Below are 27323 nucleotides of genomic sequence, written 5' to 3'. Positions count from 1 at the left end.
ACGATTGTGTCTCCATCTGTTGGTTGCAATCTTTTTTTTTCTCTGGTAAAATTTGATCTAATTTGTTAATCAGTTGTTTCATCTTAATCACAATTAATTCTTGTTGATAATTAATTGTCCTTCTTTTGGTTAATTAGCTGTGGAAAATTAATCCTAGTTAATTATCTTAATTTGATTGATTTTCTTTCTTTCTGTTGTTTTCTTTTCTTGATTTGGATTTGTTGATATTTTGTTTTCTTTCCCTTTGATTAATTTAATTTGATTAATCATCTTGATCTCATTTAATTGTTCACATATTTTTTGTCTATTTGTTTAATTGTATGACTTATTTCATCTCTTTATTAGCCTTGATTTAATCATGATTACGTTTTGTTTATCTTATTCAGTCTTTATATGATTAATAATCAATCTCAGTGAAAACAACAGTTAATTTGTTACATATTATAATCAACTGCTGAGTGATTTATACTTAATTGTTGATAATCATCAGTGTAATATACACTCATAGACTTGATCTATAATATTAACTGTAAATGCGTTGATAGGTTAATCATTTCCTGTTTGATGAGAGTTTATTATGGTCGCCATCTTGGAAAATATTAACAATTTCAATTGTTTCTAATTGCCTTGTTTGGATAACAATACAATGTTATTTGTTAATTGTTGTATCGTGTTAATTGTTTGATTTTCCTGCTCCATCAACGACCTTAATAGTTACAAGTTAACTCTAATTGTTTGTGTTGACAGTTAACCCAAAAATCACATTGTAAGTAAATCAACATAATCAAACTAATCATGACATAAGCATAAAAAAAATTTAGTTAATTACAATTAGGAAAAACAATAATCATCATTGTTTCAAATGATCAAATCAATTTTCATTTTATCATCAACAATTAACCAAAACTGAATAATAATATTAATCTTGACAATTTAATCAGTTGGATCAATGGATTGATCTTAGATTTGTTATTAATTAAGATATTTAATCATTTAATGAAGAAATCTAATCCCGTTTGATTTATTTCAAGTTTCAGATTATCAATTAATTAATTAATTGTGAGGAGAAAATTTTTTTCATCAAAATAAATAAATATCAACAATTCAATAATATTATATATTTTATCATATCATTAATACATGTTTGATAATGTTATGGATTAATTATTTATATTTACATTGTTTTCTTGATTGGAACAATTAATAATAGTTTCAATTAATTATAATTAATAATCAATAACATTTTGTTTGTCGTAATTTAAACAAGCGAAGCGCAAAAAAATTGGAAGAAAAAACAATTTTTCATTCAACTAGTGCATTGTTTTTGTATTTGAAGATGTCAAGGTGAAGATGAGGATGAGGATGACAAAGTGAGAGAGAGAGAGAGATGATGATGATGATGATGATGACCGTTGAATTGATGTCAAATTAATGATGAGAAACGATGGTTATTAAAACAAAATCATTTTTATCTGAATGATGTTCAATCCTTGACAATTTTAGTTGATCATGAAAGTGAAGATGACAATAAACATGATGAAGATAAAGATGATGATGATGATGGAGATGATGAAGATGAAGATGAAGGTAATGATCACTTTTTCCCAATCAAATAGTAGGTCATCAATTTACCTTTTCCTTTAACAGAAACTAAGCCTCGTTGTTCAAATATGAATCCAAATTCTTGTAATATTTTGGCAGTTTCTTCAACAACCTGACAAAATATAAACGAAAGACAATTAAAAATCAAACTTAATCTTCATCAATGATTAGTTAATTGTTCAATTCTTACCTGGATACAACCAGCTTTACCTGTGCTCTCCATACGACTAGCGACATTGACAGTGTTACCCCACATATCAAAGTGAGGTTTTCGTGCTCCAATTACCCCGGCAGTTATTGGTCCTTGATTAATACCTAAATTGTAACAATTAAATGATAAAAACAATGGTTAATATCCATAAATAGAATGATAAAAAAATAATTGTTAATTGTGACAATTGTTTCAAATTGTCAACAAGACAAAATCAAATTATCTTCCCTTTTTTTTACAATAGTTAGTTGATTATTTGTTTTATTGTTCATCGTCGTTTTTAATTGTCATTGATTATTTATTTTCATTTCAATTATTTAATTAATGTTGATGAAACAATTTAATCAATGTTATTTTAAACTACAATTACATCCTGTCTTTAAATTTCATTAATTATCATTGGGATGTTGATTGTTGATCATATCTTTGGTTTTTTTTGTGTTGATTATTAAACATTTGCAAATAATCAAATTAAATTAAACAGGAAGGTGTAATAATATACCCAAACTTAATTACTTTGATTATTGTTAATTATTGGTAATAAAAATAGTCTAACTTTTACATTTATGGATAAACACAATCAACTAAATTAAAGTTATCACAAATTTCAATAGTCAAAAGCAATTGACTAATTAACTTATATTAACAAATCAACGAGTACAAAATCAAAGCAATTGAGTTGATTATATTGACCAGATTAAATGATATTAATCAACAATCACCAATTAGAAATGATAAACAATTAATCAACTAATATGACTGGAATTTAGCACATTTGCTGAATGAAAACATTGGAACAATTAGTTAATTGTTGGAATTGATTCTTACCCATTCTAAGAACAAAATTATTAAAACTTTCTCTATTTATATTATTAAGTGTTTCCTTAAGTGTTAGAGCAAAATCAGTTAGAGTTGCTAAATGCTGCCAATTTTTGGCCTCATCTCGTTCCTCTTCATTTAAACCCGACGCGGCCATGTAAGTGGCCCCGATGGTCTTTATTTTAATTATATCACGAAAACGATCTTGTTCAAGTAGAGCATCGTAATCAGAGATGACCTCGTTAAGAAAACGAAGACATTCTAACCCTTGATTGTTGACCGATTCTTCTGTATAAAAATCGGAAAAATTGGGCATCGCCGCGAAAAGTACTCCGACCGATTCGTAAGATTTTGAGTAAAGTTCTTCATCTCGTTTCCGTCGACCCAAAAAGTGAATGGCCACATGAGGGGGAAGAATATTATAAACTAGAGCTTCGTTTTTTTGTCTCATATCTTCAACTTTTTTCTTCTGCTCATCAACCTCTTTTTGCCATAGGAAAAGACGACGAGCCATTGAATCACAATTACGATTAATCAAGTAAAGTGCAATTGCAACAATTAACGTAACTATTGATAAGGTTGATGATTGACTGAGCCATGATGAAGATGATGGTGATGAAGGTGTTGTTGCTGTTGTTGATGCTGATGATCCTGAAGACGATTGAATCAGTAAATTACTAGATAAGGTTGAAGTTATTGCTGGTGATAAGTTGGATGGTTCATTAGGTTTAATTGTTGTTAAGGATGAGGATGCTATGATTTTAGGTGTATCTTCAAAATGATGATACAATAGGGAATAATTAAAGGCTATCTGAAGGGCTCCAAGGGTCAGTATTAAGGTCATTTTGAAAACATGAGATATCCTTTGGAGTGAACTGATTGCAAGCATACCAAGGATTGCAAAGAATACTAAATAATGGGGAATACAATGTGATTTAAGTGATAAAGATGATTCGGTGGGAGGAATATTTATTTCCGCCGGAAGATCAGAGATTGAGGATGGAAAAGATGATGAAGAAGATGATAATGATTCTGGATCATCCATGATGATAATGTTCTTGTCACCATTACGATAATCAGTATAACAACTTATCTGTTGAAATGGAAGAAAAAAAAAAAAGAAAATCAAGATAAGGTGTGAGAAATTATATATAGAAATTAACAAGAAAAAGGAGGAGGAAACGGAAAAGATGAAGATAATGAGGATGAGGATGAGGATGAAGATCTCAAGATTATAACCTTTCATTGTGTTAATGTTATCAAAAGGTTATCTTTAATTTGGGAAAGATTTAATTAGAATTAACTAAAATTAAGAAGCCAGAAAACTTGGAACAGAATTAATAATAAGATTAATTAGATTGTGATGTAAGATAATTAATTGTTTTATATATTTAAATGATCAGTATTATGATAATGATGATGATTTATTATAATAATTAAATCACTTAAACTCTTAGAAACTGATTAACCAGAGTTTCAATTCATTAATCAAAATTATCATTAAAGTGAGAATGGTAAACTTTGTTTCCCTTTTAATTGTGTGGTTGTTGTATGAATTAAAGTGATGATAATTATGGTTGATTGAATGGTAATCATTGAAATGAGTAAGAAATTGACAAATGATTGACAATTAATCATAAATTAGCTCTAAATTGTTACATAGATGAGTTAATTTTTACTTTTCCACAATTCAATCATCTTAAATACTAAACTTGTTGACATTTTCCAACCCATTTCAACCCTTGAGTATACTACAATTAACCCAACAATTAACAAGGAATCGTAATACTTATTGATTGATTAAATGGTGTAAATTGTGAATATTAATTGACTCTAAATGATTGAGAAAAAAAAATTGGCAAAAATTTACTATTGACACAATTACATTGTGTGTATATCTCTTGTTATGAATGATTCAGTTGAAGCCAAGTTAAAGGAGGAAAGGAAAAAAAATATAAGAACTCAACCCACTGAACTTTTCATGAAATTCATGAGATGACATAAGTCAAAAATATAACAACAATAAGAATATAAAACAATTGAAAAAAATATAATGAAATCTTTTTAAAAGTAATCAATCAATCTGATTCTTGGGCGATAAATATATTCCAGGGTAACACTGGAATACATGGGAAAGCGGGAAAAAGACGATTTATTTCAGAATTCATTATGGAAAATAAATTATTACATGAAAAGAGAGAGAGAAAGATTCTATTAGGATGAGAAAACTGTCTAATAACAGTAATCATAAGGTTCCTTCAAAATGTTCACAATGGTGAGAATACAGATAACCAGGGTAAATGGAAACTGAATCGTCTGAATAATTCATTTATCGATTTCAAAGGAACATATGAAGAAAGAAACGTTTCAATATTTTCTCATCTTATCGTCTCTCTCTCACGCCATGGAAACTTCATCCTGGAGATGATCCAAAAGATTCATCATCTACCTTGAGTGATGATACTCATGGAATAAGATTCTAAAAGGTTTGACACATATTCATGAATATAACCTTGAATATGTATATGAAATTCAGACAGAATCTTTGACAATTTAATTTACTTGGAAACAAATTAGTCAACTAATTAACCAGGAGAGAGAGAGAGAGAGAAAAGTTTCCTCATAAGAAATTAGCTAATCAGATGAAAATTAAAATGGGAAAACAATTCAACAGTTCAGGGTTTCATGGAAATTATAACGATTATTATCATAAACAATTCTGGTAATTTTGTAATCGTTATGTTTTCTCATCGTTTTAATAAGAGAGGAAAAATTCAATTCAATCATGATGAATATTATCATTACTTATTAATATCAAATGCCTACTGAATAATAAGTAATATAATACACACACACACACTGAGTTTTATAACAGGGAGTTCATTTGTTATTCAGAGTATTGAGAATGGAGAAAAAGAGAAGATGATGAAGATAAAGATGAGACTAAGAGAATACCCACTTTTGGAATTACTTTTATCTTCCATTCTCAGGGTAAGAATCAACTACTTGAGAATCACAATGTTCAAGTCAAAGTCAAGTATTAATACAACGATAAAAATAACAATAACTTTGGAGAGAGAGAGAGAGAAAAAAGTTGAGAAAGATTCAGAATTTATCTGTTAACAGAATCGCAGGGAAAATAATATCATCATTTCCTCGATATATCCTCTTTTATTCTGTATGATAATAATGGTTAACTTTGGAATAGCATGATAAGAATTCAAGAAAATTACCTTACCAGAACTTTTTTGTTTCCTCGATTTTTGTTTTAGTTTTTCTTTTCATTTTCTTTCTTCTTGTTCATGATAAAAATAGCACATCTCAGGGAATGAACAGTGAACAGAAAAAATTGTTTCAGACTCACATTTTTCTACTGTTCAGTTTCCATAGACATGATGATGATCGTCATCATCATGATGCTTCTGTAAACGTTATTTAATCTGTTCTGGATTCTGAGTTTCATTAAGTTCAGTTTACTATTTTTTTTACTCTCTCTCTCAGTTCTTTGTGTGTGTTTATTTGGATTAGGAAACTTTTTTGTTCAGTTTCCACTTTTCAGCTTCAGATTAAGTTTCATCTTCTTTTTGAAACTTTCATGTGCTTAGATTGTGATTATCATGTAAATTGATTATCATTTGGAATATAAAACAATCAATTCTGATAATGGTAATGCTTTTCAATTCTGTTTACAGTTTGATTACTTTCCATTGATTAGTAAGTTTTAAATTTGTATTCCAATTGGTTAGTTGATCATTTTAATAGTCATGTAAAGAGGTTAATTTAGTTTGAAACAATTTGCTCGCAATTAAATTGACTAATTTGATTTTTTTTTTGAAACCAACAAATGATTTAGCAAACAAACTTGTAGATAAATTTCAATTTCAATTATTGTTATTATACATTAGATTGTCAGTTAATTGTTTACAATCAGGGAAAACACTTTACAGACAAATTGATTCACCACAACAATCAATTTATTATCCTAAACTGATTTAATTGTGAGTTAATAACAATTTAATCGTAAAGAAGATTGTCAAAATTAAATATCAAAAGAAACTCATTAAACTTATCGAGTTAATGGTAAACATTACAAAAGTTGATCAAAATTGTTAACAATTAATTTTATCGTTGCAATTAAAAGTTGGAAATTTTGAAATAAACAATTAAGATTAATTCTGTTAATCATTAAATTCAACTTTTATATCTTGTTCATGGTTCTCAGACTTCATTATAATGGACTAACAATCAATTATTTTTTTTTCTTTCTGCTCATCATTAAATTATTATTTCCATTGGAAAATATTATCAACTGGTCAACTGGTCAAGAGTCTCTTGTTATTAAATATTGACCTAGAAAAAGCAATATAATAAAAAAAATACTCCAAGACACAAATAATAATACGTTTGATAATAATTGTATAATGGTCTCTATTATTATCATTGTCCAGTGTGTTGGTCAGTACTCGGAACTTTTTTTCAAGGAATTTCATTCTTCCCTGTCTCTCTCTCTCTCTCTCTCTCTCTCTCTCTCTCTCTCTCTCTCTCTCTCTATGTCCATTTTATTATTGTAACTGGACAATGGGTCAAAGGGAAATAAAGATAATTGGATTTTTATAATACTTCATCTTTGTCCAAAGGTAAATGTTAATAAAAAGGTTGATATGATTATTGAATTTCCAGGTTATTTCATTGTTACCATGATATTGATTGAATTGTTTATAGAAATTGAATATAATTAGTGGTGATAAACTAATCTTATATATGGTTACAAGGGAAGGAAAATAAATTGTCATAATCATATTGATCGTAATAATATTGATTATAATCAATGATTAAACCATCAAAACATATAAACACAAATACTACAAGATAACATTTGATTGATGAAAAAAAGGGACAAAATTGATATAAGAACCATTTGAATATGATTTGCTTTTAATAAACATCAATGAAATCAAAGTGATTTATATGAATGATGGTTAATCAATGATTAAGTTGATTGTGGGAAGGAACAAGAATAATAATAATAACAATCGGTTGACTTACATTGGCAATGATATGAGCAACTATCCAAACAATTATCATGGATGAGGCGATTACCAAACGAATCCATGATTTGGCTTGAACAGATTTAGATAAAGCTAATAGAGGCTTCGGACATGATTTGCATATAATTGTTGACATGGAAGCGATTGAGGTTAAAGCTAATATGGTCACCGAAAGAGCATAAACCAGGAAAAGGGTTAATGTTGTTGGACCAATTAAAAGGTAACTCATGAAGGAACAGGCAAGTGTACAAGGCAATGAGACAAGTGATATGCTTCCGGTTATTTCACGGGTATTGAGAAATTGTGACTCATAGGCTGGATTACGAAAGGTAAGGCTTATTGGATAACTGTGATCAGATAAATTGTGAGCATTGTCTCGGTTTAAAAGTTCATGGCGAAGGCGAGCATTATATTCAGCGACATTTTTTATCTCCCCACCAGAGCCAATTATACATTCTCGAAGTTGATTACCCTCTTCGATATCGTTTCCACCTCCTCCTCCTCCGATCGTTTTATGAGATAGATTATCACCTTTAAGTTTCACCATTGATGGTGATTGATTTGCATCCAAAGTACCTTCAGGATACTGTTAACAGAGAAACGAATCATTTTCAATTGATTAATTTTTAAAATATTGACTTTCATATATATGATTAATTGATTGTTATGTATGATAATAAATCTCATGTAATATTGTCAAAAGGTGTATTAGTCTCAGTGGGAATTGGTTAAGGTTTTGGTTTAAATGAAAAAAGATTATCATGATTATCAATTCAGGGGAGGAAAACAAATGAATTTATTATCAGCTGAATTGATTTGGAAAATGATGATGAAAATAAAACATTCAAGTTAAAGCCTTTGGAAATTGTATTCAATGAATGTTATATATCTCTATTGATGATCAATCAATATGAGTGATAAAATTGTTACTCATTGATTATCGTGATAATATAAATGAGTATTTGTTAGAGTATATTTATCAAGGTTAAAAATGTTTGTTCTGAATTCTGAAAGCGGAAACGAAAGGAGGAAGTTTTCACTTCCTTGGAAATCTAAAGCTCTGAGAAGATGAAATAAAAAGATATCAAAAGAGATAAAGTTGATTTTCTCAATGAATTTCCAAATACACACCATTCATGGTTTAACGAATCAGATTCAATATCAAAATCGTTGGAATAAAATTCTGACCCAGATTTCTCTTATTATCAACTAGTATGTCTGAGGAAAGGAAAAGGAGAAAAACAAAATTCTTCATGATCCACCCATGGATAACAACTGAATATTATCATGATTGTTATCATGGAATCGACTTGATAAGCTAAAAATTTTTTCATCAATTTAGATCTTAAAATAAGCAAAAATAATCTGAATAAACATGGATCATGAATATTTGCTAAAAAACAAAGTAAAGAAAGAGAGAGAAATGAATTCTCAAACTGAATTAAGATTCTGAACATGGGGATTCAACCCAGATTCATGATGATATTACATGTATTTACTATCATTGGGCATTTACTCAGTATTCAAGTAAATCTTGATGAGTAACCAGAATTTTTTGGTTTATATTATTGTTAAGAGAAACATTATCATTAAAAATTTACTATGAATACACAGTAATTAAGCTAATTGTTGTTTTCCCTTAATGACAGTGTAATCAGTCTTGTAAACCATTGACTGCGTGGATTCAGTTAATTGTTGGTAATTAACTAATCTGGTTTAACTGATTAACAACAGTAAGTTTTGTTTTTCTTTCCAGGTTTATACTTGATATTTGAATGTTTATTGTAACAAGAATTAATTGGATGAGATTTGCTTCTGGAAAAGTAAATTAACTGATTGAATTGAGTATCTCTCTCTCTCTCTCTCTCTCTCTCTCTCTAATGGTAATACATATAATTAACTTACTGGTTTAATTACTCTTACGATAAAATATGTTGATATATTGGCCAGTCTAATGGCCTCTTCTCTAGAGGCTCCATCTCCGTTGGAGATTTCAAATTCACCGTTGAGAAAGGATAAAGTCCGCTCGGAGATATGAACTCGACCCGGAAGTCCACCTGATTCCATCTTGTTGGCCAGTTCAACATCTCGTGAGTAAACATCAAATTGCCACTGTTTTTGACCTAGAACACCGGCTAGAACTCCACCGGTGTGAATTCCCACTCTCATATCAACGGAAGATTTTGTCTCCTCTCGAACTGATTTAATTGCCTCGACCATTGATAGTCCCATGTGAACGCAGAGTACAGCATGGTCAGGCCGTTGTTCTGGTGCACCAGATATACAATAATAACAATCACCTAAAATTTTAATTCTCAACTGATGATATTTATCTGATAACTTATCAAATCGAGCAAAAAGTTCATTCAAAGTTTTAACCAATTCGGCAGCGGAACATGTTGAACTTATCGCCGTAAATCCGACGATATCTGCAAACAGAATTGAAACATTTTCATGACGTGACATGTAAATCTTTTTAAATTGACCAGTGACCATTGATCCAAGATCTTGACGTATCTCAGCGGCAACGTGTTTGGGTAACACGGAAAGTAAAAGTCTCTCCTGTTCAGCTGATTCCTCTTCGAGGACAAGTTTAACCTCCAACGATTGACAAGTCTCAAGAAATGCTCGACGTTGTTGACGCTCATAGAAAAAGAAAGACATTAAACCCAATAAATTAATGCCAACAATCAACATTATATTAGCTCCAATCTAAATAGTAAAGAGAAAAGTAAAATTAGATCAACAATCAAGAAAAATGAGTGTGGGTGTGGTAAATTTACAATTCAGACTTGGAAAGTTTCATGGGGAAGAGAGAGAGAGAGAGAGGAAAATGAATCCACCTTGATATAAGTTCTGGATAATGTGTCAAAGTATTAACATGATAAAATATCATCAACATGATAATCTTCATATTCTGATGCTATTAATATCCTAAATGTTACGTTCAGTCCTGTCCCTATCATCATCATCATCCATGATGATAAAATTAATGAGGATCCATAATATTCAGTCCATGATAATGTTTTCAAATTTGGTGCAAGAATTTTTTTCTCATTTTCATGCATAATGATTACGATGATGATGATGATGATGATGATGATGATGATACATAATGATTATAATTATAATAATATGTTCATATGATGATAATTTCTAGCTGATCATCATTTGATGATCCAAGATGAAAACGATGATAATTACGATTGAACTTAGCATTTAATTTACATTTCGTGTGTTATTGTCTCTGATTAACTAACAATAACTGTTAATTAACTGTAAATAATTTTTTTCTCACATAGAAATCATAATCTAATTGAAGTAATTAATTTTAACTCCAAATGTGTGTATGTGTGTCTCTCATTTATTGTCAACAATTTACAAAATCTCAATTCAACTAATCATTTTGATAATTATAATCATCTCATCATAATAATGTGATTTATTTTTAATCTATTGCGATTAAAAAATGATTATAATCAAAATTCAATTTGATTGCGAATTTTTTTTTTCTCATCAAAAGTTAATTCTAACTAATTATCTAATGATATAAGCAGCAATTTTTTTTCTTCTACTAATTTGATTATCTTAATTGAATTAATTAATCAAAATATCAGATTTTCATCCTCTAATTATTATGAAACAATCAACAAGCTTAGACACACACACACAAAAGACTTGAATTCACCCAATCAACTAATCAACATTTTTCACAATAAAAAAATTGTGCAATTAAAACAGAAAGTAAACAATTAATTAATCATTAAATCATCTCAACTTATATTTAAAGTGATTAATGATCATAAAAACCTAAGAAAAGTATCAACTCATTAAGTGTAACATAAACGTAAACAAATTAAATTGGTGAAAAGAGTTAGTTGTAAGCCAACAATCAAATGGTAAATTAAATTTCTCTGCTAACAATCAAACAATTTAGCTAAAAGGCCAACAATCAATCAAAAAAATTATCACAAATAATGAAAGAAAAACAAAAAAACTGAATCAATAATATCAATCATAAAGTTGGTAACCCTTGATGTCAAAGCTCAACAAAATTGATCATCAAAATCTGATTGTTTTGTTGGTTAACAATAAATCACTGATATGATGATAATAAAAACAGAATCAAGGTGTATGAAGATGATGATGAAGATGATGATGATGCTGATGATGAAAATGATGGTTAACTGATTTAATATTATTTTATGTTTTGTCTACTCATTGTTGAAAAAAAAGGATACGATTGGTTTACTATTTAATCTGATTATACACATTGAACTTTTTTCAATGTGAATCACGTCAAATATGTTTAACCGTATTAGCATTATAATGATGAAAAGTTCAGTGAAATGTTCAGAGTGAGGAGATAGATGGAGGTGAAAGGGTGAGCATGTAGCAGGAAAAAGGCTCAATTCAAAAGTATTAGTATATTATTATTATTATCGTTACTATTATTATCAGGATTTTTCCATCTTCTTCTCAGACAACAATGAAGAAAAAAGTTCAGAGGCTTTCAAGTTACATGGTAGAGAATAAAGTTTTTCCTTCATTCAAACTCTTATGAGGTAATCGTATTGATTTGTTAATGTATTGAATTGTTGGATGATGATGATTATTATTATTGCAATGGGCTTTTCAAGGTAAATATAATTCAGTAATACAGAAAATGGTTGTGCTTAGTTATATGTTTAGTTTTTGTTTGTTAGAGAGAGAGAAAAAAATCAATGTGAATTACGCTTGATGATGACTGATCATCATCATCATCACATCTGATACGTGGTTTGATATTTTGATTGAGTTAAGACATCATCATGATAACGGTAACAACAATAACAAGGTAACAAAAGTAAACTTTTCCTCCCCCTATTTCATTATTTCTATTGTTTTCTGTATCTTTCCCTTATGATTAGTCTCAAGGTTAGTGGAAAGGTCATAATATAAAGGTGAATATGAGAATTGGTATCAATAAGTAATCGCTAAGTTCAGTTGTTTGTTCCCATGTTGTTGTCAACGATAGACACTGGAGGACTTATAGAGAGAGAGAGTGAGATGGTGATGAAGATAAGATCAAGAGAGGAAAAGGAACCAAAGAGTAGAGAGATGAAGATGATGGAGATAAAGAACAGGAAATATAAGCAAGATCGATGAACTATTTTGGTTCAATAGTTGTCTCTATATATAACTACCATGTAACTGTGTATGTGTGTCTATTGATCGATGTAACAAAAACATTGCAAGTAAAAGTCTATGGGAAAAAAGGTAACAAACACGCAAGGGAATCAATGGATAGAAGATAGAAAAGGAGAGAGAGAGAGAGAGAGAGAGAGAGAGACTGATGAAACTAATCTTGTCATTCTTTTTCATCTTTCTCATCTTTATCATCATAATCATTCCTTTTCTTTTCAAACTATCATTGCCACTACTATCCATTCATCCTCCACCACCTTCAATACCAGAATCACAAGCGTCATCACCATGAGTCTTTTTGTCACTTATCTCATCGTTTTTGTTACTCAAATCTCTCAATGTTATATAATAATAACACCAGTAACCTGACTTTCATTTTTATCTTTTCATGCCTTCTAGCATCTTCATCTTTCATCATCCATCCTCATCTTGCTCTCTCCCTTATCAGTGGTTCCTTTCTTCATTTAGCCACCCCACTTTCATGAACAGTTACTTGACAGTTTTTACCTTCATTTTACCTTTTTTTTACACCTTTATTTTTACCTTGGTCCAATTTATCATCCTTACTTTTCATGTAAACTCTACCAGTGTGATGTCAGGTAAGTTCTGGTGGATTCTGATAACAGATATAATAAAATAAAGTTCTGGTTGATTCTCGTTGGTAAAGAAAACCTTTACTTATATTTATTAGGAACTTTTCAAGCTTGGTAATATTTTTTTCTTCCTTCTTCAATCGCCTCTCCCTCTTTATCTTCATCTCTCTCTCTCTCTCATTTTCTTCACCAAACAAAAACAAAATCATCTTCATCTTCCTTCAAATTCAATTAATTTTTTCCTTCATTTAACTTCACGAGTTATCTCCCATGAGATTTCAAGATAATACGTTCTTAATTAAGGTAACAACGTTGATGGTTTTTCAGCATCATCATCATCCAAACCAACAACAGAATACAACAAATATACTATAAGCATGAATACATGCCCATCAATGTGATAATTTTATTAGCCGGATAAATTTTCATCAATTGAAAATGAACCAGAAAACAGCTAATGAAGATAAAGTTCAAACTCTGAATACATGATTGGGTATTAAAAGTTCATATGTTCATATTAACAAGAGGGTCAAGGAAACATGATCATTATTGTTATATTGAACAATGATAAAGTGAACAGGGATAAAAGTGATTAATTTAATAAAAAAAAAAGAATCATTAATCCACTAGAATCATGAGCATCATCATCATTAACATAAACCCAAAAAAAATGAGAAGGAAAAAAACAATAGGCAAACTAATCACAATCAATAAATAGAGTACAATTTATCATAGGCAGAAAAAAAACAATTGATGGAGAAAAAAAGTTCTGAAACAATTGAACGATTCATATTCATGGTAATAGTAATTTTATTCAGAATTTGAATATCTTCCTGTTACATGATGAACTGAAAAATATAACTTTTTGTTATCTGAAACAAAGTAATATAACCTTCTGGTTAATGATTATCATCCTCATCTTCACTTGGCTTACGTTTATGTCAACTATTATTATCCCTTTTGGTAGGAAGTGGGAGTGAGAGAGAGAGAGAGAGGATGATAAATATCAAAAATTAAAAAGGATAAGGATCAAGGCGATGAAAATAACATGAAATTGACGATACCCTTGATAGTTGATATTCAAATCCCATTGATTGATGTTCTTGTCAAAGGAAACTAAGTCTTTTGATTTGTGAAAGAAAACAAAAAATTTTATATTATGAAAATTCAGGAATGATAATCAGTATCCTAGGTAATGGTTTTCAGTTTTCCATGTAAGGTTATCATGTAAAAGAAACAAAATCTCAAGTATTAGGTTAAAATATAATGAAGAGAAACGTTTTTTACATGTAAATTAAATGAAAACAATGTATCACATTGTTAGCGAGAGAGAGAAAAACTCATTCAGTTAATCACTATTAGTATCATGGAGAACCTTGAAATGCAGGATAATGAACAATCAAGAATTACATTGAGAAAAAAAACTGGTTGACAAAATTGAGAAAAATTATAATATTCATATGATAATAAAGTTTTCAATTATATTGATAAACATGAAATATTAATGGTGAGTTTAACTATTCAGATTATCTGATCAATAGGATGAAATCTAACCAAATGATAACTATTAACACTCATTTATTGGTTAATGAACTTGACAATAATTTATTTATTGTCATTATTCATGGAGGGAAAGATTCAGAATCCTCATGAGTCAATCTGAATGCTGAGAATGGGAAATTCACAAAGGCTCATTAAATTGTTTCCATATAAATATAATATTGAATGAATTTAATGCTTCTTCGAGTGATTTTTTTTATACTCTATTGATATTATGTTCGTGCGTCTCTCTCCTCCTTTCAGACTATTTTTCGCCTGAGGCAAGATGATAATGACGATACAAAATGCTAGACCATCTAAACTGAATGTTGCTTTCACCACTAAACAGGAATAATAATAATGATAAATATCTAGAAAGTTGAAATACTTATATTAGTTGAATCGGTTTTCTTTCTCGGTATTTTTTTATATATATAAATATATACTGAGAATAAAATTGCCTCGGGCATTATTACCATGTTAGAATCTAGGAATAAACTCAATTTTTCTGCCTTCATCATCATCATTTTCAGTGATGATGAATGAGAAAAGGGATAATAGAAAAATAATCTCTCCTGAATGGGAAAAAAACTTTTTTCTTCTTCCTCAACTTTCACCGATGTTCATGCTGAACTTTTTTCAATGGAATCAATTATGTCTCTTGAAACTTACATGGAAATACTTTCCATCTAATTTGTTGACGAGAAGAATAATTTTCCATGTATTCCATTATAACAGAGAAATTCAGGATTATCGTTACGATAATTTTACTTTTCTCATGAACTTTTTTTTTCTCTTCATCAACTCCATGTTAATCTTGATTAACTTTCTGAACTGATTGTTCAAAGTTAGATAGACCAGTTAATCAACAAATCCAAATGATTAATTGGTTATTTTTGACAGTTAATTTGATCAAATTGTAATACAACAATTAATTGATTTGATTCTTTTGCTAAATATCACTGGTCACACTTAGATATTAATTCAATGATCAAAATCATAATAATCTCCTGGTTTATATCATCATTTAATTTGACGATTTAATTATCAATTGAGTTATACAATTTATCATCATCATCAACTAATCATCTTTATTAGTAATTTTAATGGTTGATCAATCAATTAATTGTAAACAGATAACACAACGTTTTTTTTTATTATCCGATCAAATAAACAATCAAACAAATTAGATTTGATTTAGTTATGCAAAATAAATTGTTATTCAACAATCAAATAACAATTTGTATTTACATAAGATGTTGTTAACAGTTGAATTCAATGTTAATTAACTATATATTACTTTTGATTGTGTATTCATGTTTAAGGTTTTTCTAGGAATTAGTTAATTGGAAACTAGTGATAGAAAATAAAATCACAATTAACAATTGTAATCATTGATTATGTTACTTTTTTTTTATATCATTGTAATTGATGACAATTTAATATTTATGAGTTTAATTGTGTAGGCATATTTAGGCTACTCAAATACATGATTGTATATTTTAATCAATCAACTATAAGTTAATTGCTGGAGTCTGATGGAGATCACAATCAAAAAGAGTAAAAATCTAGATCAGAGATTGTGATCCAATAAACAATCAAACATATAAATACATTGCTATTAAAAAGTAAGATAAATCAGATAAAAGAAAGTTTCTTAATTGTCAATTAAATCAATGAATCAGTGAAAGTGGATTAGTTAAGGAAATACTAGTGATTAGTAAATTACAGAGAGTTACAATTGCAATTGAGAATTGAAAAGTTGTCAATAGACAATAACGAGAAGAAGATGAAAAAAAAGACTTGAAAACTCATTAGGATGTTAAACAATAAAAGGATTGAAACAAGATGAGTGATCTATTATAATACAATATAATCATGGAGAGTAAATTAAATCATGACAATCAAAAGTCCTAATGATTACGGAAATGAAATAAGAAAAATAGAAATACTGTCAATCAACAGATTACGAGGTTATCTTAATTCACCAGGAGAGTTAAAATGTTACTGATTAAATCCAATTGTTCATCTTGAAAGAAAATGTAATTGAACTTATCATGAAAATAATGTGAAAAATATCAAAAAAAACTGAGAGATGATAAAGATTATGTATCTAAGTTTCAGAGAAAGAGAGTAAAAACAAAAGAGGATAAGTGATAACCATTATCATCCTCATCATCATCATCGTTTTCTTTATTATGGGAGGAAGAAAAAAGTTGAAAATAATAAGTTCGAAAGTGTTTAAGAAATTCGTTTTTAAATCGAGCATCCATTGGAAAGATATTATGTCCAATGAACTGATAGCTAAATGATGATATATGATGAGATGATTATGATGAGCATCAGAGTAAAGTTTAACGGTCGAGACAAATTGATTGATTAGTTAACATGATCAAGTTGAAATGAGATGAGAAAAAGGGTTTGGTCTCAATGGGAATTAACGGAAGAGAGAGAGAGAGAGAGAGAGAGAAGTTCTGATTAAGTTCTGATTGAAATCATGCGCTCACATGGAAAGATTCATGGTGATATAAGAAGATAATATGAACACTGAGTGATGATCATTATTATAATGATAATGATCGAAGATGAAAAATTGAGAAGACAAATTAGAAATGAGAATAGGATAATCATAATCATCTCACCGATAATCAAATTAAATAAAATCTCTTAATTTGATTTGTTTAATTATTCAAAATTCTCTCTAATTGTTGAAATAATCATGATACTTTCTCTTTCACTAATAATTATCATATTGATGCTTTCATGGCAATAACCTCATAATAAGTCAGTATATCAACTAATTGTTTAACAATCTAATCAACTGGGAATGGGAATTGTTGATTGTCATGGTCAAAGAAAACTGATTAATTTAATGAGCATGATAATTATTCATTATTATCATTCAACACTTTCCCATATCCATCTTAATCAAGTTAATTCATTTTATCTCAACATCTTATTATTATTATGATTACCATTTATAATGAATCTAATCATCATCATGATTATGGTGATTGTATCAAGAAAAATTCAAGTGTCTGTTTAATATATATATAAAAATGAGCATTGTGAATAGTAATCATAACTAATCAGTCTAATAATATATAAATTTATTAAGAAATATCATCAAAAATAATGATTAAAATTACTATATGATAATATATAAGATGATCAATATAAATTAAATTGCATTAAAAATTGAATTACTTTTTTTTCAATGAAAAATATGAAAAGATAAACATTAAATTTATGCTCAGTGAATTAAGATAAACTAATTTAATTGTAACAGTTATTAATATATAACAAAGTAATCATGATCAATGAGAGCAATCAGATTGAGTGGTAGTAGTAATTTTTTTTAATAATCATCATCATAGTAAAAAAAATATATATGGTTGATTCAATGAATCATGATGATTATTATTATTTCATGTTATTTATATCGAGAAGGAAAAATAATCATTCCAATTGAAAATCAGTTGATTGAATAGTTAATATGTAATCAATTGGAAATTTAATCATCATCATTAAAACTTATACGTTATTATTATGATCACAATTCAATTGATCAAGAAATTAATATCCTAATAAGATTAAATATCTTTAGCTAATCCTTGAGATTGAGGTTAAAACTCAGAATACAAAACTAAATCAACTAATCATATTGTGACCTGATAAATTGATTAGACTTGATTGTTGACAATTTACTGTTGATCTGTTATTGTTTTCATGTTATGATAAATTTGTAATAATATAATTTTGTGATAATCAATTGACTGGAATCACTGAGACAATTAACCAACTCTAACTGATTTAATTGTCAATTGAATGATTACCTTTATTATAAAGGATTTCTATGAATATTTATGTGTATGTTTTAAATTATTTATATTTAAATGAGTTGCAAACAATTTAAATGTGTTGACTAATCAAAAGGTAAACAATTAACTTAATAACCAAACAATTTGTTTACTTTTCAACCTGAAGAAACATAAATGTAACTGGTACATTGGCAAATTTAAATCAGTTAATAATATCAAAACAATTAGAGAAGAAAAAAAAATTAACTAGAGTAGTCATAGATAATTAATTACTAGAGCTAATTGGTTAAATCAAATTAACCATTAACAATTTACAAGACAAATATAATATTAAGTGTATACAAGTATAATTATTATTGAAATAGGTTTTGATTGTTGATGAAATTATTTCAATCATTACAATATAATAAATTCAATTTAACGGTTAAATAAATTAAACAATCAAGAAGATAAAATTTGATTGCTAAATTTAATCACAATGAGGAAGTAGTTATCATGATAACAATTAATTTTAATAGTAGGTAATCATTAAAGTGATCATTTCATTTCATTTTACTATTGAGATTGTCAATTTGATTGAAGAAAAAAGTTCAATAGATGACAATTGTCATCAAGTGAAATTAAATCATCCAAGATGCTAATAATCAGTGTAAACAATTAACAGTTTCATCAACAATAGGAGACAATATTTATATATATAAATCATAGATTTCAAAATGTTCAATTGTCTGAATCAGCTTTTTGGATGAAGAAAAATCATCTCCCGCCAAAAGAAAACAACAATAAACATTATCATGATGATTCTGCTTGATTTGCAAATTTACAAATGAATGGAATGAGATATCATCATCATCATCATGGAATCAGCCCAAATTGGCAAATGATTGAAATTGAAATGTGAATTCAGTGTATCATGTGTAGATAAATATAACACAAAGACAACGAAACACTTCAATGTCCTTGGCCCATGAAATTGAATCATCATCATTATCATTATTATTATCAAGATACTCAATGAAATCAAGACATATAATCATGAAAGTGATACCAGATTCAAGTTTTGTTATATCAGTTACAATTTACTTTAGATTATATTTTCACCATCTAAAAATATAAGTATAAAATATTCATCAAAGTGATACACCAAGTTGATTTCATTTTTACCGTTATACTTTCACTGACAAGAAATTAGATAAAATAACAACAAGACACAAACAAACAACTATTAGTGTGATTTTCAAACTAACCTAAAACTTAATTTAATCAACCTTGGCATAGTTTATTATCATTGCAATTGTATGACTAAAGTTAATCATTATCAAGTTTAGTTTAGTTGATCACTTCAACTTGATTCAAATCTAATTTGTTATATTATCATTTTAGTCAATTTTTTCAACTCACTTAAACATATTCAAATCTTACTCGCATCCTCATCATTTCATATTATCATCATTAAAATACGGAAACATTGAAATAAATGGCAAATGTAGTTACAAGAAAATATCACGTTGAGCTTTGATATTTCACATTAAAGTAATAGAGAGAGAGAGAGAGAGAGAGAGAGAGAGAGAGAGAGAGAGAGAGAGAGAGAAACAAATATCGAGGGAGAATGAAGATAAAAATGATGATGATGAATTCACACCGAAAAACTAAATGAATTATGATGAAGATGAAGATGAAATGAGAGCAAGGGAAATATTTTTATCGCAATAAAACGTATATATAAATAATATGGTTGAGAGAGAAAAAAAAGTTCTGAGGAAAAAAAGTACAATATGAAATCTAACGTGATAATAAATGACAATTAGGTATTAATACCAATCCACAATTATTTCACATATGCAGATTAACATATCATATAAATATTACATTTTTGTTTATCTCTCATGGTATATGTCAGAAAGAGAGAGAGATTCATTATCATTCTCATCTTCATGATACTAACAAGAGATATGTATACGATATTATATGAATAAATTTTCAGAATTATTTCTGGTCAAGATCAAAATAAAATCACATATATTATATACCAATACTTAAGTTGAATATCATTAAAATTATTGTCATTATTATTATTATATTTAGTCACACGATTATCAAGGGAGTTGAATAAGTTTTTGATAATATTGAAAATCAACTAATAAATCATTTGAATTATTATATACAAACACATCTAATTGTGAGAAAGTTAAATGATATTGATGATGGTTAATGATAAAAACAATATTAACTGTTAATGTTTTCACAAGTGATCAAGTTAATATATGTAATTGTATTGGTTGTTTTTGTTGTTGATCATGTTGGATAATGTGTAATAATATATGAAGATGAAACCAGGGAAATGGGAATTAGAGTTAATTTTGTTTGAGTTTTCATGATCAAATGTTAGTTAGGGTTATTATTATATCTTACATAAATGATATTAACTTTACATGAGCATTCATGATATATATTCTGGATTCTTTTTTGTTATATAACATTAAATATCCATGTTATCAACATAATTCACTCACTCTTGCTCTCTATCACCATAAACCCATGAAAAACTCAAGTCCTTGAAAGAAAATCCAATTGACTGATGGAGGTGAATTGGAGTTTACCTTTTCAATGGATAAGGTCAATCTAGATATACATATTATATGTGATTTCTTGTATATTCAATGACTGAATTTCGGTGAAAATGTCAAAGCGAGAGAGAATGAGAGAGAGTGAAAGATAAAAATTAGATATGTTTCTTATATAATAGATGAGGAGATGAATTCCCATCTACATTATAAGTTAATGAAAGTAACGAAAGTTTTAATGTTGATTAGCAAATTATGGTAAAGTTAATCAAGTGGATATTTAACAAATCATATAGTCTAGATGTTGTAATAACATTAGACAAACATATAATAATGATAATGATAAGATGGACACTAATGGACAAGGAAAACAAATTAATAATAATCAAAGTTGTGAAAGTATTAGAAAGGAACAACTGAGATGTTTGGGAAAAAAGTTCTGTCACCATGTAGCTGAAAGAGGAAAAGAGAGAATTCAGAAATCACACTTGAGAATCACACTCAGAATTCATTATCATCATCATCATGGTTTTCTCTTTCTTTCTCACTAAGAATCAATAATATTGCATATTAATACTTGACAAGGTTAAGCTGCTTCTAGAGTTTATATCACAGAGAAAACTTGAAATTGTAATATCAAAGAGCCTACTCATCATTCTGAATAGGATCTGAATATCATGAATCAAGAGAGAGAGAGAGAGAGAGAGAGAGAGAGATTTTCTTTCTCCAAGAATAGTTGAGAATGAACAAAAGGAAATATACTCAATAATGATGATATCATTTTCTGTTCAACATGAATATATACCATGTATTATGTACCTTGATAAGCAATTGTCAAAGTCGATAAGGAAAAAGTCAAAGGCAGATAGATACATGAGAGATAATATCATGAAAAGTTCAAGAAATCAGAGGAAAAGGGGGCGAAAGTAAATACAATTCAAAAAGTGATGCGGATAAAAAAAGGTATTCATAAGATGTAACAAATGATCAACAATCAACGATATTTAGTTTGCATGGTTGACAATTTAGGAAACTATTAATAGCTGATTGAAATATAATCATTCTCGTTGAATTATCAGTAGAAAGAAAAAAAATATAATGATGATGATAATGAGAAGAAAATTTATCATCCATTAGAAAGATAATTCATATGGAATTAGTTTTTCTCATGATAATTTTAATATTCTTTTCACATCATTTCTTTATCCTTATCATAATTATCATGATAATCATTTCTAGTTCAATGAATTTAGTTGAAAAAAAGGTAACTCTTCAACTAGAAATTATATATTTCCTTGAGAGCAGAATGAAAAAAATATGAGATGATAAAAATGGCTACATGATGATGATGGAAATAATAATAACTGGAATGTCCATTTTTGACTGGACAGAATCAACTGACCTTTAATGGGTCGAAGGGGGTGGGTGAGTGGCTAGTCTATCATGAAATTTTGTAATTTTTTTTTTCATCATCATTTTTCAATGAGGGAAAATGAATCAACAAGAATGATGATGATGATGATGATTGAAAGTCTATGAACAGAGTTTACTGTTGAACTCATTTCAACACGAATGATTTTCATCATCATCAAGAAAATTAATCGTTCATATGAATAAGGTGAAGGGGGAGACAGTGAATATCAGATTAATAAGTTCAGGGTGAGAGAGAGAGAGAGAGAGAGAGAGAGAAAAGTTTTCATTCTCATGAAAATTGACAAAATTCACCGAAATCTAATCATGTCAATCAACAGAGATGATAGAGTAAGATTAAGATGATGGTTCTAATAAGGGAAATTAATGGGAAATTATAATGAATAGAAACACAGAAGATTAATTTGAATAATTTTCGCTTGATAATCATTGTTATAAGTTTAGAAATATTCAACTAGTTGGTGTTGATTGTTGTAAGATGATTAATGTAATTGTAATTTGTTTGTTAGTTAATTTTAACAATTTGTCTGTTATAATACAATTTACTGAAAGCTTAATCATTCAAGATGATTTTTACTCTACAAAATTTTTTTCCTTCTACTTTTATATTAGTTTTACTGATAAGTTACATGAATTGCGTCTTGATTATGTTTCGCCATCATCATCATCATCATCATCATAATCATCTTCATGTGTACCATGAATAAATATTGGATTAACCTCATTACAAGTTAATCAAGTTAAGCTTGTCTTTCCTACTTAACTTTACATGATTATTATTATTATGATTACTACAATTACGGTGACTACTAACAAGTGATAAAAGGAGTTGTTATTTGTTGATATTATTAGTACTTTGTGATAATTGTTGTTTGTTGATTATAATTAATTGGAAAGTAAATTGTTTTCACTAATTTACTAGTAAAAGAGAATAGTTTTGAACAATTTTCTTTCAATTTTCCTTGGATACATTGGATTTTTCTATGGTAAACATGAGATAAGATGATAACCAAGATAGATATAAGTGAGTGTGAGAGTTACAATCATTCGTGATTATATATTTTCTGTAACCAGGTTAACCTGAAGAAAATATTTTCATCGTTGAAATAATAGTTATGGTGATGATGATGATCATCATCATCATGATAATGCTCTTAAATGTAATATATATGTGAGGTGAAAATCAATATTGTCTAATGTGAAAGAATCAAGAGAAGAGAATAGAAGAGAGAAAAAAAAGATGAGAAGAATTTTTTTTTTCTTCATTTACTTGTCTTTTTCTACTCTCATGAAGATTCTTGACTTTTCTTCTCTCTTATTCTTCATCTTTTATCACCGAATAGAATATGAATTTATCTGTATCATCAATATTCATCTTCTTATCTTCATTTCTCTTTCTTAATAATCTTTTAAGGGTTGAATAGAAAAAAAATGTGAACAAGATGATGAAAGGGATTGCAAGGAAAAAGATTTAAAGAGAAAAACAAAAATATTAATAGTTCTAAACTTACCTGGTAGTATAATAAGTTATCCGTATTAGAAGATGATGTTGTTGTTGTTGTTGATGATGATGAAAATGATGATATTAAAAGTGGAATTGTATGTAAAGTTGCCATTGCTATTGAAAGAATACATACAATTGTCAATCGAAGAGGATAAATTACATAGATTGAGAAGGTGTAAAGAAGGAGAAATGCAAGAGAATCACTTGGCTCCCTTGGTTGGGAGAAAAGGGTAACATCACAGAAAATATGAGCTATGAAAATAAGCCAAACTATAAATGGTACTAATGTCCACATGAGTTGCTGACCAGCGTCACCTTTTCCGCCTCCATCATTTTCATGGTGATAATATTTTTTGGACAATGAATGGGAAGAGGTTGATATTGATGAGGAAGATGAAGATGATCTAGATGAGGGTGAACCTGATGTTGAAGTGTTATTATGATGACGATTATGGTGTGAACGACGATAATTTTGCTTATTATTATGAGAATTACGATGAGAATGATGGTGATGATGTTGATGATCTGGTTTGGTTGTTACTGATGAACAATATGATGATGATGATGTTGAATAATAGTTAATTGTTGTATTGGGTTTACTTTGTATTCCCCATTTACATGTCCATAAATAGATTAGGCAAGTTATTACCAGGGTTGATAATAGAACAATTAACTGTGGTAATTTGGCTGGTGTATATGAGAGAGAATAAAGGGTGAAAATTAATATATTAACAATTAAAGTAATTGAAAGTAAGGTGGTAAAATCAGTTCTCTTCTCGTTGGCATAATATTCTCGGTACAATCCTTCAGCACCTTTATCAGCGAATGCAAATTGAACACAATGGGGTAGATAACGTTGAAGTCCACTTTGATCGATTGACAGATCAGCTTCACGTTGTAATAATAAAGATGAGGTTGTTGCATTATCACCACCAACACCACCAACACCTCCACCTCCTCCTCCACCGACACCAACATTGCCAATATCACCATCTCCGTAATCACCATCACCAAAATCACCTTTAACACCAATACCTTCACTATTAGATGTTGTTGTTGTTGTTTGACACTTAATTACTGTTGTAGGTGATGATTTACCATAATCAGGTCTACCATTAGTGTTGGAGTTGTTACTGGTTATATTTGTTGTTGTTGTTGTTGTTGTTGTGGTTGTGGTTGTGGTTGTTGTGGTTCCCGACATTAGTCCAGTCTGTGGATTGGTCATTCGAAGCTCCATCATCAATTCTGTCTTCTCCTCTCTAAGAGAGGATCTCTTTACCATTTTGAATATGTTTCTCTTTTTTTTCGTTTCTTTCACTCTCTTGTTACCTGAAACTCATTCAGGAGATAATCTGACAAACACCAGAATATCTGATACTCTCTTTTACGGATCTCGATCCCTTATCTCTCTCTCTTTCTCTTTCTCTCTCTTTTTCTTCGATACGCTTACTCCATCTGGTGAGTTTTTCTTTTTCTAGGTGAGCATATGATTGGAATTTTTTTCTTCGTTTTTTTTTGATTGTTTTGATTTTTAATTTTCGGAGAAATTTTGTTTTCTGTTTTTTCTTAATTCTTTTTATTAATTGTTAATGATGGTTTTATCCTTCGCTTTGAGGAAATGTCTTCGTCAGGGTGTTGTTTTTTCTCCATCATCGTCGTTGGTTATCGGTTACTCGGTTAATCGTTTTAATTGTTTACCTTTAGGTATTTGTGGTTATCTTTTTTCACGTTGTTCATTTTCTACTAATACTAATGGTGATGGAGAAGATTTGGTTAAAAATGATGGTGATTGTGTTCTTCCTAAACCGGTGAAACTTGGTGTTTCTAAATATGAACCTAGAGTTTTAGATGGAACTAAAAATCCTATTCTTATATATCATGGACTTTTTGGTAGTCGACATAATTGGCGAAGTTTATCTAAAGCGATTAGTGAGAGAACAAGAAGATTAGTTATTCCAATGGATGTTCGTAATCATGGTTCCAGTGGACATTCAGATGAGATGAGTTATCCTGCTATTGTTTCTGATGCATTGGAAATGATGTCAAATAAGAAAATAAATGAAGCTACATTGATTGGTCACAGTTTGGGTGGAAGGGCTTTCATTCATTTTGCTCTCAATTTTCCTGAAAAGGTTGAAAAATTAATTATCGTCGATGTTGGTATGTTGAGACCTGGACAACAATCTCATGATCATATCCAAATAACCAGCGCAATGATGAGCTCAATTAAAGATCTTCCAATAAATTCTAGTCGAACCGAAGTTAGGAAAATCGTTGACCATAGACTCAAGAATATTGTAATTGTAAGTAATACATGATTTAAATTGTTTAGTAACTTATTCATTTGTTATTTTTTTTTCTTCTTCTTAATTAGGATCCATTTATTAGAGGTTTTCTCCTTCTAAATCTGATTGAAAATGAATCTGGTCAAGTTACCTGGCAATGTAATTTAAATGCTCTTGAAGCATCACTAAAATCTGGATTAATTGATACAATGTCAACACAAGGAGTTTACAATGGACCAACTTTATTAATCTATGGAGGTAAATCCGAATATGTTGATGATAATCAAATTGTCAAATTAAATCAACATTTTCCAAACCTCAAAACTCATTGCATCAAAGATGGAACTCATTACCTGCACGTGGAAAAAGCTTCAGAATTTTTAGAACACACAATTAAATTCATCAATTAACCTGCCAACAATTAATTCTTCAATCAGCCCCATCACATGTAAAAACAAACTACCCTCCAAATAACAATTAATCGTTAAAATTATCTAATCACCAACGAAACAAAAAAAAACAAATTGTAAAAAAAAATCAATCAATAGTTTTCAAAGCCAAAAATGTTAATCAAAAAATCAAAACTGATCTTATCCACCTTAATCCTAATAGTTCAGAAAATCATAGAACAAGAAAAAACAAAACCACTAATCAACTTTAATTGAACTAAATTAAACTCGATTAAGAAAAAAAAAGAATATTTTAGTTGTATTATTGTT

At 28.8% G+C, this 27323-nt stretch overlaps 2 protein-coding genes across 2 annotated transcripts; one reads left to right on the top strand and one right to left on the bottom strand.

The window, feature by feature from the left end:
• Positions 1 to 1096: 1096 nt before the first annotated feature.
• On the bottom strand, positions 1097 to 25736 carry LOC128396650 (adenylate cyclase type 3-like). The gene is made up of 6 exons (XM_053357269.1): positions 24327 to 25736; positions 9586 to 10392; positions 7679 to 8266; positions 2642 to 3725; positions 1793 to 1917; positions 1097 to 1714 (listed from the first exon to the last, which is right to left on the bottom strand). The coding sequence occupies exons 1-6, from the start codon at positions 25599 to 25601 to the stop codon at positions 1595 to 1597; spliced, it is 3999 nt and encodes a 1332-aa protein (XP_053213244.1). The 5' UTR covers positions 25602 to 25736; the 3' UTR covers positions 1097 to 1594.
• An 84-nt stretch (positions 25737 to 25820) lies between these two features.
• On the top strand, positions 25821 to 27299 carry LOC128396659 (protein ABHD11-like). The gene is made up of 2 exons (XM_053357279.1): positions 25821 to 26622; positions 26694 to 27299. The coding sequence occupies exons 1-2, from the start codon at positions 25909 to 25911 to the stop codon at positions 27012 to 27014; spliced, it is 1035 nt and encodes a 344-aa protein (XP_053213254.1). The 5' UTR covers positions 25821 to 25908; the 3' UTR covers positions 27015 to 27299.
• The last annotated feature ends 24 nt before the right edge of the window (positions 27300 to 27323 follow it).

Source organism: Panonychus citri, unplaced genomic scaffold (assembly GCF_014898815.1).
Source record: "Panonychus citri isolate SS breed McGregor unplaced genomic scaffold, ASM1489881v1 Contig00023, whole genome shotgun sequence".
In the NCBI taxonomy this organism is placed as follows: domain Eukaryota; kingdom Metazoa; phylum Arthropoda; class Arachnida; order Trombidiformes; family Tetranychidae; genus Panonychus; species Panonychus citri.
The sequence above is the reverse complement of the archived record's forward strand: the minus strand, read 5'-3'. Positions and strand labels throughout refer to the sequence as shown.

Bases quoted from the DNA above. Each gene is read 5' to 3' on its own strand.
- LOC128396650 (XM_053357269.1), bottom strand. From the start codon at position 25,601: ATGGTAAAGAGATCCTCTCTTAGAGAGGAGAAGACAGAATTGATGATG. The intron at 3,726-7,678 runs GTAAGTCAACCG...CCATTTCAACAG, and splicing joins TTGCTCATATCATTGCCAAT to ATAAGTTGTTATACTGATTA. The intron at 1,715-1,792 runs GTAAGAATTGAA...ATATTTTGTCAG, and splicing joins GTAAAGCTGGTTGTATCCAG to GTTGTTGAAGAAACTGCCAA.
- LOC128396659 (XM_053357279.1), top strand. From the start codon at position 25,909: ATGATGGTTTTATCCTTCGCTTTGAGGAAATGTCTTCGTCAGGGTGTT. The intron at 26,623-26,693 runs GTAAGTAATACA...CTTCTTAATTAG, and splicing joins GACTCAAGAATATTGTAATT to GATCCATTTATTAGAGGTTT.